Source organism: Macadamia integrifolia, chromosome 6, assembly GCF_013358625.1.
Source record: "Macadamia integrifolia cultivar HAES 741 chromosome 6, SCU_Mint_v3, whole genome shotgun sequence".
Lineage (NCBI taxonomy): Eukaryota > Viridiplantae > Streptophyta > Magnoliopsida > Proteales > Proteaceae > Macadamia > Macadamia integrifolia.
In genome coordinates, this window is record NC_056562.1 from 15,667,481 (window position 1) to 15,686,927 (window position 19,447).

At 39.2% G+C, this 19,447-nt stretch overlaps 1 protein-coding gene across 3 annotated transcripts in view; it reads left to right on the forward strand.

Annotated features, from left to right (window-relative positions):
- The window catches only part of LOC122081925 (alkylated DNA repair protein ALKBH8 homolog), a 46,327-nt gene extending 29,997 nt beyond the window's left edge, over positions 1 to 16,330 (forward strand). For 2 of the 3 annotated variants that reach the window (XM_042649342.1, XM_042649343.1), the window contains 4 exons: positions 6,837 to 6,962; positions 12,596 to 12,886; positions 13,209 to 13,274; positions 15,742 to 16,330. In XM_042649342.1, coding sequence (XP_042505276.1) covers positions 6,837 to 6,962; positions 12,596 to 12,886; positions 13,209 to 13,274; positions 15,742 to 15,798 — 540 coding nt within the window. In that variant the 3' untranslated portion in view covers positions 15,799 to 16,330. Of the gene's footprint in view, positions 1 to 6,836; positions 6,963 to 12,595; positions 12,887 to 13,194; positions 13,275 to 15,741 lie in introns of all 3 variants that reach the window. The other variant, XR_006141255.1, reaches the window with a different exon arrangement.
- Positions 16,331 to 19,447: the final 3,117 nt, after the last annotated feature.

Sequence of the window (19,447 nt, forward strand, 5' to 3'; positions counted from 1 at the left end):
AAAAAAAAAAAAAACCAGATGAAGAAGACAGAATCAGAATCCAGAAGAAGAGGAGCAAAGAAGAAAAGAATAAAAGAAGAAGAAGAGAGAATAGTAGACAGAAAAGAAAAATAAGAATGAGAAGAAAGAAGAAGCAGAAAAAAAAAAAAAGAAAGAACAGAAATCAGAAGAAGAAATAGAAGCAGACAGATAGAAGAAAGAAGAAGAAGAAGGAGATGGCGGGAAAGAGAGAGGATCATACCTGGATTTGCGCCGTCGACCCCGACTCTCCAACGTCTTCAAGGAGAATTACTGGCCCTCTTTTGTCGGTAACATAAACTCCACCCCCAGCCTTTCTCTTTTACTTTCTCTATTATTCTGTTTTCCCACTTTACCTGTTCTTCATCTTTTAATTCCTTTTATCCCATAATTCTCTTTATTTTCAATTATACCCTGCCTCACACGTGATACATCCTTTTGTAACTTAAACTGAATTTCAGTATTTACAGTTTGGCCATCATCTCCTCACCTTCTATTTATTTACCCTTTTGCCACTCACTTCATCCATAGTGATTCTAAATAGTAAAACCTATCCAATGGATCTCAATCTTTTTTCGGATATCCATCAACAAATGCAATTTATAATAGAGAAGCTCGATGAGGCTCAACGACTTTGTATGGATTTCAAATCCCTAGCACACTCTACCTTCAACCATGTGATTTCAGCCGTTGAACAACAGGTAGACGAACCAGAAGATGAATCACCAATGGTAGAAGATGAGATGGCACTGTTGGAAGCTGAAGATCAACTTGTGGAAAAATTAAAATTGGTTGATCTCCTCAGTGACCCGATCGATTTTATCTTCCCGAGTCACTATTTCATCAATGAACTTCGCGTAGTGGATTTCATAGCATTTAATCATGGTTTTGATGGTGACTTCATACAGGCAAGGATGGATACTGATTGATTGGTGTTGATTCTCCCGTTCTACAAAACTTGTGGACGAGTTTTTTTCAACATCGGGGGAATTGATGTAGATACGCACCCATAGAGCGATCTATACCCATCTGGGTATTTGGACAGAGATGAACCGGATCCATATTGAGTCCTTAGTCCATAGGATTTTAGAAATTTACTTTATTTAGGAAGATTGGCTTTTATTTGGGTCACATACAATTTAGTGAGTCCTAGTAGAGTTGGTTTGCTTAGTTATGGTAGTTTTCTTATTCCAGTTGGTTCTAATTATGTCTTTTATTTTCCCTTTATATTGATTGTAACTAGTGGACAAAATTAGAGAATAGAAAATATGAATTGAGTTTGAGTATTAAGAGCCTTGGGGCTTTATGATTCTTTTCTCCCCCCTTTCTTTGTGCAATTTTCCCTCTTCTCCCTATGGCTACTCCATCAAGAAGAAGAAGGATATGAACTAGGCCTCCCACCTAGAACTCAACCAGCATCACAACAGTCCACTTGGTTTTCCACCAGGGTTGCTGTTGCATCACACAAAAGCACTCTGTTTCTCACAGAAAATACATGAATAATGCTGAATGTTTGTCAAAAATAGTGGGTGGGGCTGTGGGGATATGAACCCCTTCACTTTATTATAACTTCATAGAAACAAGTTGAATAGGAAAACCCCCATGTGTAGGAGGAATCCCTTCGACCAGAACTTATAAAGTCTCTAAAACTATATATAATAGAAACCAAGGGGCTGGAAGTTATGATACCTGCCTAGCCCTCTAGAAACATTAAAATAGGAACTAAATACAACTTTGTAAAACCTCACTCATGGAATAGAAAGTCTGAACAATGGTTAAGACAAAATACTGGTAAAAAACTTGGACCAAAGTTCTGAACTATGAGGAACTTCAGGTCTGGTTCTTCCTCCTGCGCTTGTACTTTTGAGAGGCCCTTGGATTTGCATCAACTATCTTGAGGGTAGACAGATCAAATGAAATTTCTAAGACTTGGTGGTTTTCTTGGGGAATTTGTATGTTCCTTGGTTTTCTTCGTGTATGCACATGGATGCCTTGAGTTCGATTTAGGTGTTTTTCCCTTTTTTTTTTTTTTTTTTTTTTTTTTTTTTTTTTTTAGACATAGAGAAAAACAAAGTTGTGAACAAGTTGGTTGAGATGATATGCATTTTACTTATTTTAGATGGTATGTAGTTTCTGACGACTTGGATTTTTGATGATTACGTGTCTATTAGTGATTATTTTTTCCAATAAAATAATATTATTGTTTTAATAATAGGTTTTAGGGACGATGCTAGTTGCTAAATGGACCCTAAGGGGTTTAAAGGCCTTTGTAATTCTCTAGAACTTTCTCTCTATTATATAAATAAAGACGGCTGGTGTCATATTTGACAGAAGTCATTATCCCATCCAATATGGTATCAAATCCATAGGGTCCGAAACCCTAAGCGCTCTCTCTCTTCTCTTTCTCGTTTCTCTCTCTCCTAGCCCCTCCTTCCATCTGCGCCTCCCTCCATCTCTCTTCATTTGCTTCTCTCTTGTGGTGGGAGCTTCTTAAACTACAAGAGGGTTTCTAGCCTCCATCCATCTTTCCCCTAGGCTCTCAGACTTTCTTCTACAATGATCTGAGAGACCCAGAACCTTTTTTTTTTCACTTTTTCAGGGTTTTTTTCCTTGAAATCATTTTTTCCATTGCCAGGATGCTTTTTCCCTACTTGATGCTCCGATTGTCTTGATGCTTATTGCGATTGGTGCTCCTTATCCTTGTAGTGCTATGTACCAACCACTTTTCCGCTTGAGGTATCTGTTCTAGAGCTATTCCCAAAATCGATTTCTTAGAGTTTTTTCCTTTTATCAATTTTTGGGTTTTCTAGTCTTTTCTGGATTTTTGGTGCTTTCTCTATCTACCGCTAGTGTCTCCTATTTGCACAGCCTCCTTGAGTAGCAACCATGTCTATCGCCTTGTCTGCTTCTACTGGCGGAGACACCACGACTCTTTCTACTTTTCCTCCTTGTGCTATCAAGCTTGATGGCATAAACTACCTCATGTGGTCACGCTCAGTCTGCATCTCCATCAAGTCCCATGTCTACTACAAGTACCTCATTAGAACCACGAAGCGCCACTGGTCCTGAGATTGACAAGTAGGAGTGTGCCAACTCTTTGGTTATTACCTTCCTTGTCAACTCCATGTTGCCACTGCTTTCATGTGGCTATCTCCTTCTTGGCTCCATTGCGAAGATCTAGAAGTCTATTTAGGATATCTATTCCCAGGTGGGGAAATGATGCTTAGGTCTTTGAGCTTTGCCAGAAGATTTGTGACCTGAGGCAGAGAGGGCTCACTCTATCATAATACTACTATGAGTTGCAGACACTGTGGACTGAGTTCGACTTCTATGAGAAGTATACTCCTTCCACCCCTACAGATGTCTTTAGTTTTCAGAAGCGAGAGGACAAAATCTGGGTCTATGATTTTTTGGCAGGAAGGGGCAATGGAGGAGATAATGCGAGTAGCTTTGGGTTCCAGAACTCTAGTTTCCGGTAGACAACAGAGGTTGGATTTGGAGGCATGGATGTGGGATCGGATGTCTGCTTGTTTGGACGGGGAGTTGAGACCCCGCACATTCCACACAGTCCAGGGGATCATAAGAGGTTGGGGGTATTGGGCAACACTTTCTTTGCTCAGGGAGCAGGGGGATGGGTCTGAGGGACGATCTTTGGGTGTAGCCGATGACGGGGGAGGGAGGTGGAGGGCTGGCTATGGACCTGGGTGAGGACTTGGAAGATGTTGTAGGTTTTTTTTTTTTTTTTTTTTTTTTTTTTTTTTTTTTTTTTTTAAGCTTAACCAGGGGGGAGGCATTGGCTGTGGGAGAGTTGGGGGGTACTAGAAGGGATAGTGGAGGTGGTTAGCTCAAATGCATCAGAGTCCACAATCAGAGAATCCTTCATGGCCAATAAAGCCAAAAGGAATTGATCTTCAAAGGTGGGATGGGGTATATCCATATGCAGAGCCATCCCAGTGGCAGCACTAGTTTGGCCAGATATAGCCAAGGACGAAGTGGAGCACATCATCAAACCATCAGAACCGTCAGTATGGGGCAGACGGCCTTGAACAAGAGAGTCAGAAAAAGCGGCTGTGGAGAGGCCTTCCAAGGCCAGAGAATTCAGAGCACCAGAACCTTCGACAGGAGGATGTACTTCGCAAGAGGTGGAGATCCCTTCCATGGTCAGGGAGTAGGTGGGGAGGATAGAGGGGCCTTCCAAGGCCAAAGAGGTGTCGCTAGAACTGTCGTCAATGAGGGAGTTAAAAGCAGACAGGCCAACGGCAATTCCAGAGTTCAAAGTGGGGTTATGAGCAGCGTTGGAGCAAGCGTCTGGACCTTGAGAAAGGGTCAGCAGAGTCGAGCGGTGGCAGGAGGCAGTCACGGTGGAGGAGGCAGAGATGCTAGTTGGAGAAGAGACACACGTCGAAGAAGAGCAGGTGCCGTGACCATCAGGGGTGTCAAGAGTTACAACGTCGAGTAGGGAAGGCGAGTGAGTCAAGTTAGAAGGATGGGTGATGGGTGGGTCAGGTTTTGAAATGGGATGTGTAGGCTTATTAAATGGGTAGGTTGGGTTATAAAGGTTTCCAGGGTAAAAAGGGTGGTCCATCGGGAATTTAGAGAATTTATTATGAAGGTGGACTAGTAAGAATTGGCTCAAAGGGACAGACGGTTCAGAGCTGGTTTGGTTTGGTGCTGGGTGGACAGGATATAAAGATGAAGGGTTTGAGGAAAGAGGAGAGGGGATCGATGAAGAGTTCATCGCACAACAACCAATGACAGAGGTGGAAGGGACACTGGGCAGAGGCAATAGAGGTGGAACGGAAGAATTGGGGTTCGAAGTAGGTACGGACTGGCTAGAGGGAGGAGAAGGTTCTGAAATAGGAAGAGCTATGTTAATCTCAGAGTCGAGCAAAGCCGATGAGTCACCATCAGAAGCTAAAACTAAGTTTGCCATCCTGAGGATCGAGAATGGGTTGAGACCAGTGGGTAAAGAGGTTGACGAAGGACCAGTGGTAGTATTGATGTCTTCGAACGTCGGGAGGGACACTGGACCAGGAGCCAACTGCCGGTTGCTTTTTTTCTTATTTTTTTTTCCGATTTGTTGTGTGAAGATGGCTTCCTGGGAGATTGGATTTACCGATGGCATCGACAGATTTATGGCAACCGCGGCTTGATCTTTGGAGGTTTCTTGGACAGAGATTGTAAGCTTGTCACAGTAAGAGGTTTTATGGCCAAAGCACTTGCAAGAGGAGCAACTAGGAGGAATCCAATCATATTTCACCTCCTGATCGAACGAATGGCCATTCCCGTCAATGATTTTGATCAAGCTTGGGAGGGGATGTTTGGCTTGTACTTTGATACAGATTCTCGCAAAAGATAGCCTGTCCATAACTTTGGTTCACTTGTCGGAATAGAGAGGTTTGTCGATGAGGGAGCCAACTAAGCTAAGGCCATTGATACACCAGAAGTGCAGGGGCAGATTGGGGAAGATAACCCACAACGGGATGGAGGTAGGCTCAGTTTTCTTGAATGAAGTATGTTCATTCCATTGGCGGAGAAAGATTGGATTTTTTCCCACGTACCAGGGGCCCTCGTGATGGCCACAACTTTGTCGGAGTCAACATCGAAGTTCAAGATGAAAGTCCCATTGTCTAACATGTAAGTGGACAGGGAGCCCATAGGTTTCCATTGCTTCATGAGCGATGACTTGACGATGGAGGAAGGGGAATGGCTTCCCAGAAAGGAACCCACAACACAGCTCTTCCATTTCGAAATCTCAGGGTCTAAAAATCCAAGGGGCAGAGGCCCACGGGAGAGGAGTTAAGGGTGGCCGGAGGGTGGTAGAAGAGAAAGTGGCCGGCAAAGGAAGGAGTAGATGAGGGAGGAACATAGGGGATGGGAGAGGAGTTGGAGACGATAGTCACCCAAGAACGATTCTCAGGAGCAGAGGATGGACCAGGAGGAGAGGGTGAAGTAGCAGAGCTAGGCAGGGTGGGAGCAGTGAGGTCAAGGGAAGGGAGAGGTAAGTCGGAGAGGATGGGAGGGTTTCCGGCGGTAAGGGCCGCCGGAGGGGGGAGGGAGGGGCATTGGAGGTCACAGAGGGTCACAGGCTCACGGCATGCCAGAGCGAAAAAAGTCAGAGGGGTTTTTGATTTATCTGGTTGTTAATGATGACTATGTATGGAAAATAGATTGCTAATGGTTTATTCTCTACTTCTTGGTGTTGACTCAAAATAATTTGTAATGTATGGTTACTAGTTAATCCCTGCATATTTTAGTATAATGAATTTTAGTAATTTTCAGAGTAAGGCTTATGAGGGAAGTACCCCTCTTTACTGAAAATAATTAATGGACTAACAAAGAACAGGAGTTATAAGTGAAGCATCATTTGATGAGGAAAGCGTCATTCAACCAAGAGAGATACTGGAGATTATAAAAGAACTGTTTGTAGAATATAAGCAAGTCAATATGACCTTACAATTTGCTTGATTATCAGCCTAATGTTGCAAAGATAGTCTTCTTACATGGTGCTAGTAAATTGTGTGGAATTTTTTGTATTCGGAGGTTGGCATTCACAAAATTGGTCAGATTTGAGATGTCTATTGTACTTTTTCAACCTCCATTTTATTCTGTGTTATGTGTGTATATTCAAAAGGAAAAGGCTTTTCTGTTGCTGTTGTATTCAAAAGGAAAATAAAAGTTATGTGGTTCTCAAATCTTTAGTTCTTCCTACACTGGGTTGGACACGTGATATTCTTTGATTCATTGTTAATTGATCAATATGCTTTTCTTGTACTTCATCTTCCAAGTCTTACTAACGTCTCTCCATGTCATTACAGGCGAGGAATGTTAATACAGAACAGCAGTTGGGTGAACTTCCTCACTTTGTTTCTCCCATACTTGAAAAAATCTCATTGTTTCCCCACATTGAAAAGGCTGAAGATGTTACTTTGGACCAACTGACGGTACGTAGAGATCTGTTTCTTGTTTCCACAAAATTTGCTCTAATGTAGTAGGGTGGAGTTCGACAATAGAAGCTTATAAAAGATTCCTTACTTCAAGTTTCGAATTATAGCATGGTAATACGTACATAATCTAGCACTTTACTCTCTGTTTCTGGCCGTTCCTTGATCAATAATTTCATCCCTCAATTGTATGAATTTGGCCTCATTGTAGGCAGCTCCCATGAGTTAGTCTACCCGCTTTTCTCTATTTTGGTATTGCCACGTTATTTCTAGTACTTAGGTTGTCTATTTTTTAGCAAATTGAAGGTCAAGAAATTTCCATGGAATAATTAAGAGCACTATAAATGAGATGGTTATAATTTATGTTAGTTTATCGTGCATGTATGTCTTCATATTCACTGTTTGATTGATGTTCATTTCTTAGACAATCCTTGAACCATTATTTGGATGCTGATGATATTCTTGAAAACTTCATCTATACTGATCTTCACCCAAAAGACCATTGATCTTCGATTTATCCCAGCTTATATCACCCATAGAATTAGTTAAAAGGGAACTTCTGGAATATTGTAATATAGTTTGATTATCTTATATTGCGATGATAACAAGTACGCAAACAATTACATTCCAATTTAGGTCTCTTAATAATTAATAATTTTATGAAGGCATGATAATAAAAATGAAGAGCCCACATTGCAGGGAGAAGAAGTTGACAATAAGTCAAAGATATGTAAGAAGCTTTTGTCCACTCTAGGGACCAGTGTACATGGAATCCTAAAAAGTCCCATATTCGGTGAACCCATCAACAATGTCTTTGTAGGTCTACATCAGATATTTGCAGAAACCCCTAGGGATGTGGCCACATGAAATAGATGAGTGAGAGACTATAAGCCATCAGCTAACAAAGACATCAAACTAACAATAAAAGTAGAATGACCTTCAACCTCTGTCTTGGTCACCTAATGGATAAAGACATTAGAGACTCCATAAGCCATCAGCTAACAAAGGCATCAAACTAACAATAAAAGTAGAATGACCTTCAACCTCTGTCTAGGTCACCTAATGAGTCTCATGCCAGAGATATGTAATTTTAGCTGTAGTGGAACCTTTTTCACCGATGGCACCTGAGCTAATATTAATTCATTGATGATGTTACTCTCTGAATCCCTAAACACTTACTAATGCCTACAAGACCTCGGTTGTGTGGAACTTCCTAAAAAGTTGAGTTTCATGGATCCTGTAGGAAGATACTGGGGCCAGTGTTGTCTCACCAAGGAACTCCTTTTAGGTAATTATCATGGCATAAGAGAGTAATTTTTACATGATTCCTTGCCCAGAGAGTATATTTATTGTACTTCCTTCACTAATTGTAGGAAATGTTTGCTTTTGATAAGACCTTACAGGTTGCAATGCTGAAATAGGTTATGCATAGAAACCCAAGTAGTTTAGATCAGGTTGGTGTGTTCAAACTTCAATTAGATGAAGTATCATAATGGTGTACATTCGAGACTTAGCAGGGTTCTTGTGCCAAAGGATCCAGTGCTCCTGATGCAGGCTAAGATTGAAGTTGGGCCTGAAAAGTGCTTTGGATGTTGTAGATTCCTCATCCAGCCTCAAGGAGAAATGAGCTATGCTGAATTAAGCTTTGTCTGGTCTCGTTTGGTCTTGGAATTGGTTATATATAATGGGCCTTTGGTCCACTGGCTATTCATGATAATGGCCTACATTATAGGTAGTAAGTAGGAATAATATTTTTTGTTTATTTTCTAGTTAGCCTTAGTTTCTTATTGCTTTAAGAACTCCTAGTTGTGTTAGGAATAGGCTACTTGAGTTTTAATTTCAAATAAATTTACAAGTCTAGTCTCTTTTGAATTTGATTTTTCTCTTATAAATAAAGTTCCTTTCTTGAACTCCAAATTGAACTGAGAAGCTTGGAGCCTAGAAGTTGTGTGTGGTTTTTTGTGCATCTACCTATGGTACTCACATCCTCGTGAGTCTGCTAGTTAATCGCTTTCCTCTTTCCGTTAAACATAGTTGTCAAGGCGTTGCCTAGGCATCCAGGCACCTTGGTCACCTAGTGGTGTCACCTCGTGTTTAGGCCCCCTCCAATGCCTTGGGTTGCCTAGAGCTTTGACAACTATGTTGTTAATCATTTCTAGTGCTATTCTGCCTATAGTTGTCAAGGCACCGCCTTGGCGTCCAGGCGGTTTTCTTGGGGGCCTAGGTGACTATCGCCTTAGTGCATTACATGACGCCTTTTCTTTGGGACTTATCTATGTTTGTTATTTCATTTACTTAAGATATTATTCATAAATAAATAAAAAAAAAAAAACTCCCCTATTTGAATCCAATAAAATAGTTTAAAAATCAAATTCCAAAAAGATAAAAGTCAACCCCCTAGCCAAGAATAAAAACTGGATTTTTAGGTGGAGGGGCGATTTTTAACTTTCAAATGCTGGGGTTTTCTTAATTTTGAAAATTTCATAAATCTTATCTTGGTAAAACATTGTTAAAAACTAAAAGTCCGGTAAAACAATCTTTTGTTTTGATGTCCATAAAATAATTTTCATTTAGGCAATTTTAACAGCATTCACGCATTTTAAAATGAGTTTGACTGGAACATAACTTCGCCATTACAAAGTAATCTTAGCTTTGTTGGGAAGCTGGTTTAGTGCTATAGTTAATACAAAAAGTCTCATGTAAAAATAAAATCATTTGACCAATCAAACTTATTAAAAAAACAAGAACATTTTTCTAAATGTTGATTTTTGATGACTTGGATGTGGTTTAATGATTTTTGAGTTTATTCACTTTATTAATTGTTTTTCTGATGAATACGTTGCATTAAGATGAATCTTTAATCTTTATTTAGCATATAAGTAGAGTTATATAATTTTTAATATGCTATTTGTGCCAAATAAAATGGTTACATAAAAAATGCAACACTAGAATGTTTTATTTGCCTAGGTGACGCCTTGTGCCCTCCTTATCGCCGAAGTGCTTAGGAAGACCCTCCACCTTGGTTGCCTTTCCGCCTTGATAACTATGATTCTATCACTTCAATTACTGCTTGTTTGAGGATCAGAAATTGTTTCTTCAATAAATCTCAGGTTCAGTCTATCTAATTTGGACTCCAAGTATAGTTCTTCAGTTCTCTGAACGTTCTTTGCGGAACCAGTTCTGTTATTAGGAGGTGATTTTACGGGGCCAAAAGCAATGACTTCCATTCCACCTCAAAAATAAGAATTTTGCCAACAATGTCTGGATATTTCCAAATAGGCATACATAAATAGTTGAATGGTGAGTTGAAGGAACATTGGGATTTGTATTTACGGATGGTTGATTGGTTCAAGATGCGAGGAGAGAGAACTACTATATCTATGGGTCATTCCATGAACCTTTCCCATACTATCCTGTTCGAGCTAGTATGATTGTGATTGTCTATGAAAGCTATCCAGAAGACAATGTGCACTGTAGTTTTTGTGTTGGCTGCTCTGCTAGTTATAGCGTCTAGTGCCTGGAGAGATTAATATGATCTAAGTAATCTGCAACTCTCTTTACTGAGGGAGACTCCATCTTTGGTTCTTCTGATCTGAGTTATATTTTTGAGTCTACTTCTGATTTTTTATTCCTCCGTATTGCACAATCAGCTTCCTTGTTGTTTGGTTTGACTTACAATGAAGTGATTTGGTGTCCCTCCCACCACCCCACCCCCACCCCCACCCCCAAAAAAAAAAAAAAAAAGAAGCAATATGGTTAACTGTGTAGAAATTCTCTAGTATGTTGATACACAAGCTTGAAACTTGACCCAATTTGGTTTCTTTCCTGTTGTACGTAATTCTGTTTCCAGTAATTTCTTGAGCCTGCTGATATGCAGCACTGAAACTTGACTATATTAGTCAATTGACTGAAGAAATCCAACCCTTCATTCCCTACTGATGCAACTACTGTTTTGGTTATTTTCTCAAGTCTTTTTTCCTTATTTGATACCTGGGACTAATATTTATTGAGATCAATTGTTATTTGGGAGGGAAAGTCCGCTTGAGCTATTTGTTTATTTCTTTTCCTACCTTCATCAGCTGCCCATCTATGCAAAGTTTACTTTGGAAATTTGACTCACTTTTCTGAGGATGAGTGTGGATGCTATGCTTCGAAGGAATAAGGCCTTATCCTGGTGCAAGTCCCGCACTTCGACCCGCATCTTCACACTAGCAGGTTGAACTTTAAACCTTCAAATCAAGTGAAAGTCCCTGTGCTATGCATCAAAGGGGAAAAAAAATCATCTTTATTAGTGGAAGAATATTAAGGAAGAGAATTCCTGATGGATTTTGGTTTTACTGACTGTTGCTAGTGGAACAGTTCCATACAGGCGAGTATAAATCATTACTCTGCCAAATGTACGGAATACGAAATATCTTCTTCTGGAAGTTCCCTAGGATCATGTGGTCAAATTGGCTACTAACGAAAAAGCTCCAAAGGAGTTGCCTCTATTTGTGGTTGCCCTCTGATGGACAAATCAAGATCTTATGCCCCATCTACTTGAAGCATAAACCCTGCCTTAGTGGATTCCTTTCCTTCCCCAAAGCTGATAAACATCTCTAGTATTTGAGCTGCCTGTCACAAGGTTACCAAACTATTGATATTAGTCAACTTGGATTTCCAAATCAGCAATTACTGAAACTTAAACATGTTCATTTTGCTTGCCGACAAAAATGAAAAAGAAAGTTGTAAGATAATTTTTTAATTAGGGTGCTGAAGCTTCACACAAGGAAGAAAGTAGGGGGAGACGGAGGTTGGAACCAAGGGGAAACACAAGCACTGCCAATCACTCCCAAAAACATCACCAGAGCCCCGTAATGAGTACAGAAGCCCTACCGGCAGAATCTGTTGACCGAGTCCTGTACCCTTTCTCACCCTTGCTGAACCACTAATTATTGCCTGAATTCTCTCACAATAATAGTAGGATCTCGATGATGGAGACCCATCCTCAGTCAAAGCATACAAGGCAAGGCAACTTGCTTGGCACATGAGTTAGTTACAGTTGCTGGGGGCTATGTATTCTTTCTTTCTGATGTTTGCTTTTCCTGCATGTGCAATGTAGCAACAATTACGAACAACAGTAGGTTTAATTTTTTAACACCTTTTGGTTTAAAATGGTGCCACATGTAGGATATTTACTCTAAGAATGTGTTTTATAGACAGAATTGCAGCAAATTGTGTTCATAGGGAATGCATTAGTCTATTGGAGAGGTAAGAGGTTGGTTGAGATGTTCTTCCTCATGAGATAAAAATAAATCAATCCTGAATAGATCCAGTTAAACATTGGTTTCTCATTATGATTTTTTGCTCCTTTAATCAGAACCAATTAAGAAACCAGTTGTGAGATTTCCAAGTTTGATTGACACAGTTTTTCAAGTCAGCCTGGCACAGATATTTTGCAAACTTTCCAACTTATTCTCCCATGATCTTTTTGTTTCGCCTTCCTAAGGACATCAGTAACATTTTTCAGTTTATGTGATTATTGATCTTTAAACTATTTCATTTATTTTTTCTTTTGGTAACTTCTGTGGTTTTTATTTATTGTTCTTACAATATTTAGGTTCTATCTTGTGTAATTTTATATCCATTTATAGGTCAATGAATACCCTCCTGGAGTGGGCTTGTCTCCACATATAGATACTCATTCTACATTTGAAGGATTAATTTTCAGCCTCTCATTAGCTGGGCCTTGTATCATGGAGTTCAGAAGATATTCACAAGGCACATGGCTTCCTTCATCTCTCTCCAGTACTGGCATGCAAGAGCAAAATCCTGACTACTGTTCAAGTTTTACAAGGAGGTCTATTTTCCTTCCTCCTCGGTCAATGCTTCTATTATCTGGGGAGGGGCGATATGCCTGGCATCACTATATTCCACATCATAAGGTATATTTTCATCATATATTTGTTGTTTTATGGTTGGCCTTTGTTTTTAATGGGTTACGGGTGGGGTAGAGTATGAATTTGGGATTTCCTTTTTGAACCAAATTAGAAGCTGCCATCAATCCAACTTTCTTTGGTAGAATAGGAAGAACAAGTGAGTTAAATAAAAGTTAGTGTAGAATATTGATTCATCAATACTTGCTTCTTATTAACAGCATAATTTCCTTGACTAGACATGCTGCCTCATAAATTCTGAACTTCAGGAATTAGGAGTGCTATTCTTGATCACACCACTAATTTTCTCAGTCAAGGATACTTTTGATAGGTTGATATGGTGAGGGACAACATGATCAGAAGGGGTTCAAGGAGGGTTTCCTTCACATTCCGTAAGGTTTGTTCTTTATCTTTTCCTCTTCTTCCTTTCTTTGTGGATCCACTTTTTGATGCCACAAAATACTTTTAAGGTACTCTGGACTGGACATATTTTCCTTATGCTTGTTGATGTGGGATGGCTTCAATCTCCTACCTAGTGGTTTGTAGTCTAATGGCCCGACCGTCCTGCCTGTAGTAAAATAGAACATAAAAATTGTAGTTGTCAAGGTGAGGGGAGGTGGTCGCCTGGCACCTTGTTGCCTTGGTTCCTAGGCGACCAAAGTGTGCATAGAAAGAACATATATTTAGGTTTGGGTTTTAGGGTTTATACTTCATAACTTGGTAATATCAGTGTATCTTATTTCATTGTAATATGGTGTACAATATCATCTAAAAATATTGTAACATTTAAAGGAAAAAAAAAAAGAGATAAAAAATTAGTTGATGAATATGGTGCCATGCCTGCTTATTACAAGGCAATGCCTAGGGGACACCTTGCGTCATCTTCAGCAAAAGAAGGTGACCTCACACCTTGTTGCCTAGGTGATGCCTTGACAATTGTGATAAGAATTAATACTTACTTCTGGACTAGTGATTAAGGGCTCTTATATCTAGTTTTGGGGGTTAGTTCTTATTTGCTTTAACAGAAGCCCAGGCCAAACCGTCAGCGGCAACAGTGCCTAAGATATAACTAAGACCTAGGGCGTGTTAAAGATATAATTAAGACAACCCCCGAGTATGACTGCTGGTTTTGCGAAAATTTACTCCAATAAATATGAACCCCACTTAAAATAAGACCAAGTTGGAACCTAAACATACTTATCAAACCAAAAGAAAAGTTAACTTAAACATGACTTATCGACTCAATAAATAAAAAAACTTTCATTGACCACCCTGATAAATGATCTTGACTAAATAGATAAGGGTGCATCTCATGGTTTTAAGTATCTCCGATACCGATACGATACCCTCCGATACGTATCTTAAATTTAGTCGGCCGATACGATACACACCGATACGATACATTGAATTTTTTAAATCATTTCATATCGATATATATCCTACAATACATACTGATATGCATCAATACACCACTAATACACATCGATACGATACAACATGCCTCGATACGACTCTGAAAAATATAAAATTGAGGTAAAATGTATGTTTCGGTATGTATTGGTACGTATCGGTGAGTATCGGTATGTATCGATCGGTACGTATCGATATATATCAGCACGTATCGGTGAGTATCGATATATATATCGGTACGTATCGGCGCTACGGTCATATAATGGCCAATATGGGTAATTTTTCAGAAAAAAATGATTTTTTGAAGGGTTTTTGTTCCAAAGTTGCTGTCAGCCATATTTCTCTCTAATTAAAGTGAAAATCAAGGTTGGAAACAAGGATTTTACATTTATGGGACAACTACATACCTTGAATTCTTAGTATGATACCCTCAATTTAGTGTTTATGCATAATACATGTTATCAATAGCTTTTTTTAACAAATTCTTTATGCAAAAGTGTTTAAAAAAATGTTTCCTATCCATTTATGTGTGTATCTTTAGCGTATCTTAGTGTATCTCCGATACGATACGATACCCTCCGATGCGTATCTTAATTTTGGTCGACCGATACGGCGACCGATACTGATACTTTAATCCTTGGTGCATCTGTTTTGTAACCATACATTTTTATCCTTTTATAAATTAATGTGTCAATTACTTAGAAGGGCTAAATTGATGTTTCCAGACTTTTATTTGAAATTTTAGATCGAAAAGAACAAGAAAGGCAAAAAATTTCCTGGTCTTGCAAGTCGAGGAACTTTTTCTTGTCTTGCTCACTTATTTGGGCCTTGGTTAATTAAGGGATGATTTAATAGGTCATGCATCAAATTTCAGGCCAAAATTAGATCATATACCCTTTCATGTAATGACATACCCTCTCATTTATGTCCAACTGTCCAAGCACCCCCTTTGTGGTCTATGCACTTTTTTGGTTGTCTTAGGGTTTTCAATACTTTGATTTGTCACTTGGAAAACTCCGTTTGGCAGAAACTTGGCATGTGAGCAAGGGACCTTGGGATATCCACAAAATTTCAGCCCCATCCAACTTGTCATGTGGCAGATATGGGTGTGCATGCCAGGAATGATTTCTGCACCCGATAGTCCACATCCAAATTTTATTTATTTATATATTTTTTGGCTGGGAGGGGGGGGGGGGAGTGAAAGAAAATGTTTCAGATTCTGAAAAACTAGCAGCCTATGATGACCGCATACCCTATCAAGTTTATAATCAAGATGTGTTTGTAAAACTTCTCATATTTAACAAATTTGTGAATTTCAGGAAAACCTGTCAATTTGTAGTTGGTACATAAACAACGCAAATGGTTCAAGTTCTCTTTCACCACCATCACCATCATCAGTCTCTGGCGGATGTTTCCTATATATTTTATTAACTAACACCATTATCTTGTTACAGGTCAGAGCAGTACCATGCCAGTGTGAATTTCCACAGTACTGTGATTCTCAAAAGTAAGATGCCATTGATGTCAGCCACTAAAGTCCATAGCTTTCGTTGAACCAGTTCTCATCAAGCAGCAGACGTGAGTTGAACTAAACTCCATCAATTATGACACTTCAAGCATCCTCGTCACTTATCTGATAGCTCACGGAACATGTTGCCGTAGTTCACAACTAATCTGATTAAGGACCAACAGACTGAAGAAATGGCAAAAGTGAAGGATGATTGGAATTCTTGCTGCAATACCTCCTATTTTTCATGGAGGAAAATGGGGCAATTTTTTGGCATGATGCGTTTGCTTCAAAACATGAAATACCTATACATCTTGTAGTGTCACACCCAAATTTGGGTATGAGATTGATTTCTGGTTCTTCTATTCCCTTTTCTCTGATCAGGTGGAAAGAGAGGTAATAGTTTCAATCTATTGAGGTAAAATGGAAGATTCAGGTTAGATGACAGAATTTTTGCTAGGAGTTTCTTGGCCTTTTACTGGGAATGAAGTTTCAATTTTTATTTTCCATTTTAAGAATGAACCGCACTGGCTCTAGATGCATTCTCAGCAGCTTAATTAGTTTCCTGTGATTTTCCTCCCTAAGTGAAAGGATTATCGAAACATTTTGGTTGATTGGGCAATGCGTTCTGATGCACATATTCCGCTCTGGTTTGACTTTGACAATGTTCTTTCGTGATTCTACGATGGAGTGGGCTGGCCTAACCTGGGCCCAGGTACTACAACATATGGGCCAAAATGATTTTGGCCCATTTCGACCTAAAACTCAACTTTGGATTTGTACATCCCAGAGCCACTTGAATGTGCTTTCGAAGTTCTAGTTTCGACCATTTGATCTGCACACATCATCTTGTTTCTCAGATCAATAATTGAAGATTATAATTCCTTCAAAACTCTATCATCAGTGACCATTGGAACTGTGATAGAGATTGGAACGAATAGGTGATGGCTGCCATTTCCTAAATGGGGTTATGGCTCCCATAACTCCGCCGAGACAAAAGTTATGTTCCCGGCAGTGACCTTGGAGAAACAGTATTTTGGTTGGGCAAAGTCAGCAAATCAGTATTTGCAGTAGAACCTAACCAGGGCTAGCAAACTAGACTATGGTTAGACGGTTATCTAATCCAAGATCAACTGTGATTAAGTTAACCGTTAGAACCATAGTTATGAAACCCAAGGGTAACCACGAGTTAACTGTTAGAATCCTGGTCTTGCTATTATGAGATTAGCCATCTTAGCTTAGACAAAGATCAATCCACCAATGGCTAGTAGGTCCATATCATCAAGGAAAGAAGACCCTTGGGCCAATGGAAGGCTTTATCAATCACAATATAAGAAAGACTTAGCCAAAAAAGAAGGTAAACAATTTAGAATACTCATAGCTCATTCTAATGTTTCCTTTCTCACTAAGCATAGTGATTTAAGCATCGGAGAGGCTTGACTAGCTCTTTCATCTATGATCTAGCCTTGACTAGCTCTTTCATCTATGATCTGCAAAGACCAAAGAGATGAGAATCTTCAGTAATAGTCCCTAAGTTTCTGTACTTGATTACTTATTCTACAATAAATTTCTCTTTCATTTTCTATTTCATTTACATTTTAGATTTGAGTTGCATCAAGATGGACGCGCTCCTTCCCACCCCCGCTCAGGAGAGGGAACAAAGTTCTGCGTTAGGGTTCCACTTAGCTAAGGACTAGAAATATCTTTGCTTCCTAAGATTGTAGATTGTACCGTACAAAAGCAGGGAGCCTGAGGTTGAATGATCAACAAAGAAATGCATTAACCAATTGCAGTTTACGTCAATTTGCCAAATGGTCCCGTGAAATTGGGACATTTTCATTATCAGATCTATCTACTACAAAAACTGATGATATACATTCTAATGTATTGATATCAAGGCTTCGTTGTCTACAAAGAAAATTAAAGAGTAGAGAAATGAAATTTTCATCCTAAAATGGAATTTTGTAATCACTCATAGATTTTAGTGGTGGTAAATTAAAATTGCTGCTACATGCCTATATTTTCTAGATAGGATTCCTCTCTATAGACCCCAAGGACTAAAGAGTGATCTCACGGCTGGGGTGACCTCGAGATACATGCTCAAGTTGTTCTAGCCATGGGATCACTCTCTAGTCCCTGGGCTATATCGAGAGGAGCCAGATCCATATTTTATAGGCAATAATATATAATCGCCATGGATTATGGAAAGTATTTTATATTTTTAATCAACTAAATAGATCTTCAGTGACAATAAACTTTAATGGTTGGACCGTCAGTTAGCATGGAGGATTTCTACTTATCATCACCACCATCATCATTGGGTTATTGTCATCATTGATCAAATTGTATTGAGCAAGGTTTTAATAGGTCTCAATTGAGATCGGCCGGGATAGGGTTAGATAGGATTTTTTATTTTAAAATTGATATTTTGGACCAGTTTACCCTTATACCTTACCAATGAATTGGTATCAGATCGGTCATAATCAGGCATTGATCTTAAATGATATTGGTATAATCCGGGCGATCCTGACTGATCCAATTTGATTTTTAAAACAAAGGTACTAGACATACATATATCCAAGACATGATTTAATGGTTGAACCATCATCTAGTATGGATGATTTAAGTGTAGATTGTCCATAATGAAGAGTCAATAACAAAGGTACGAGGTGGTTTCAGTACAAATGAAGCAGCCCTCTATCAAGGACATGATCTAGTAGGGTAGGAGATGATGAATCACACTTCAAGGTGATTTTCAAAACTAAAATAAGAAAAAAAAAATTCTAACTCTTCTAGGCTAGGTAAAAAACTATTCAAGCTTTTTTAGATTTTTGAATTTAGAACTCTTCAAGGTTCTAAAACATGCTTGCGGAGGTTCTAATTAATATTAGGGTAATTTACAGCGCCACTCTCTGGAGAATGCCAGTATTATAAGAACACCCCCTCTCTTTCACCATATTAGACTCAGACTCTTTACCATCTGTCTCTGTTAAATGATGCTATGAAATGATACTTTAGCCCTTATGATTTTTTCTGATGTTCTACTGTTCGTCGTTGTCAATCTCTTCACGTCGTCGGCTCACTCTTTCTCTCTCTCTCTCTCTCTCTCTCTCGAGCAATTTATTGGTGATAGAATTCAACTTCTATTCGAACCACAAAATGGCCTTCGATTGGTAGGCTCAGGAATTTGAACTCGAGAAAGGTTCGATCTAAGCAACTCCATTGGCGTTAACATAAACCAGAAAAACCGATAGGGTTTTGAACTTCAACAAGTGCCGATTGGAAGGAGGAAGAGGAGGAGAAGGGGAGGAAAGATTCAATTCGGTGAAGATGGAAGAAATGGGAGACAGTGAAAAGTGTTACGGAGCAGAATCTGTTCTTTGCCCTATGCTTACTTCAACTATTTTTCAAGAGGAAAGTCAGGAAAGAGAAGATATTTCACCCTGTAGAGACGATTTCTAGGCTCTTAGTGGATGCAAATGTCGAACCAGAAATTGATGAAATCATGAAAGGAAACAACAAATAGTATTCTAACTCTTCCTAGAACTAGGCCTCAAAGCAAATGGCATGTTGAATACGAACCAGCTTCCGAAATATTTGGTCCTCATATATTGCAACTTTCTGAATGAACTATTCTACCATTTCCAATAAGA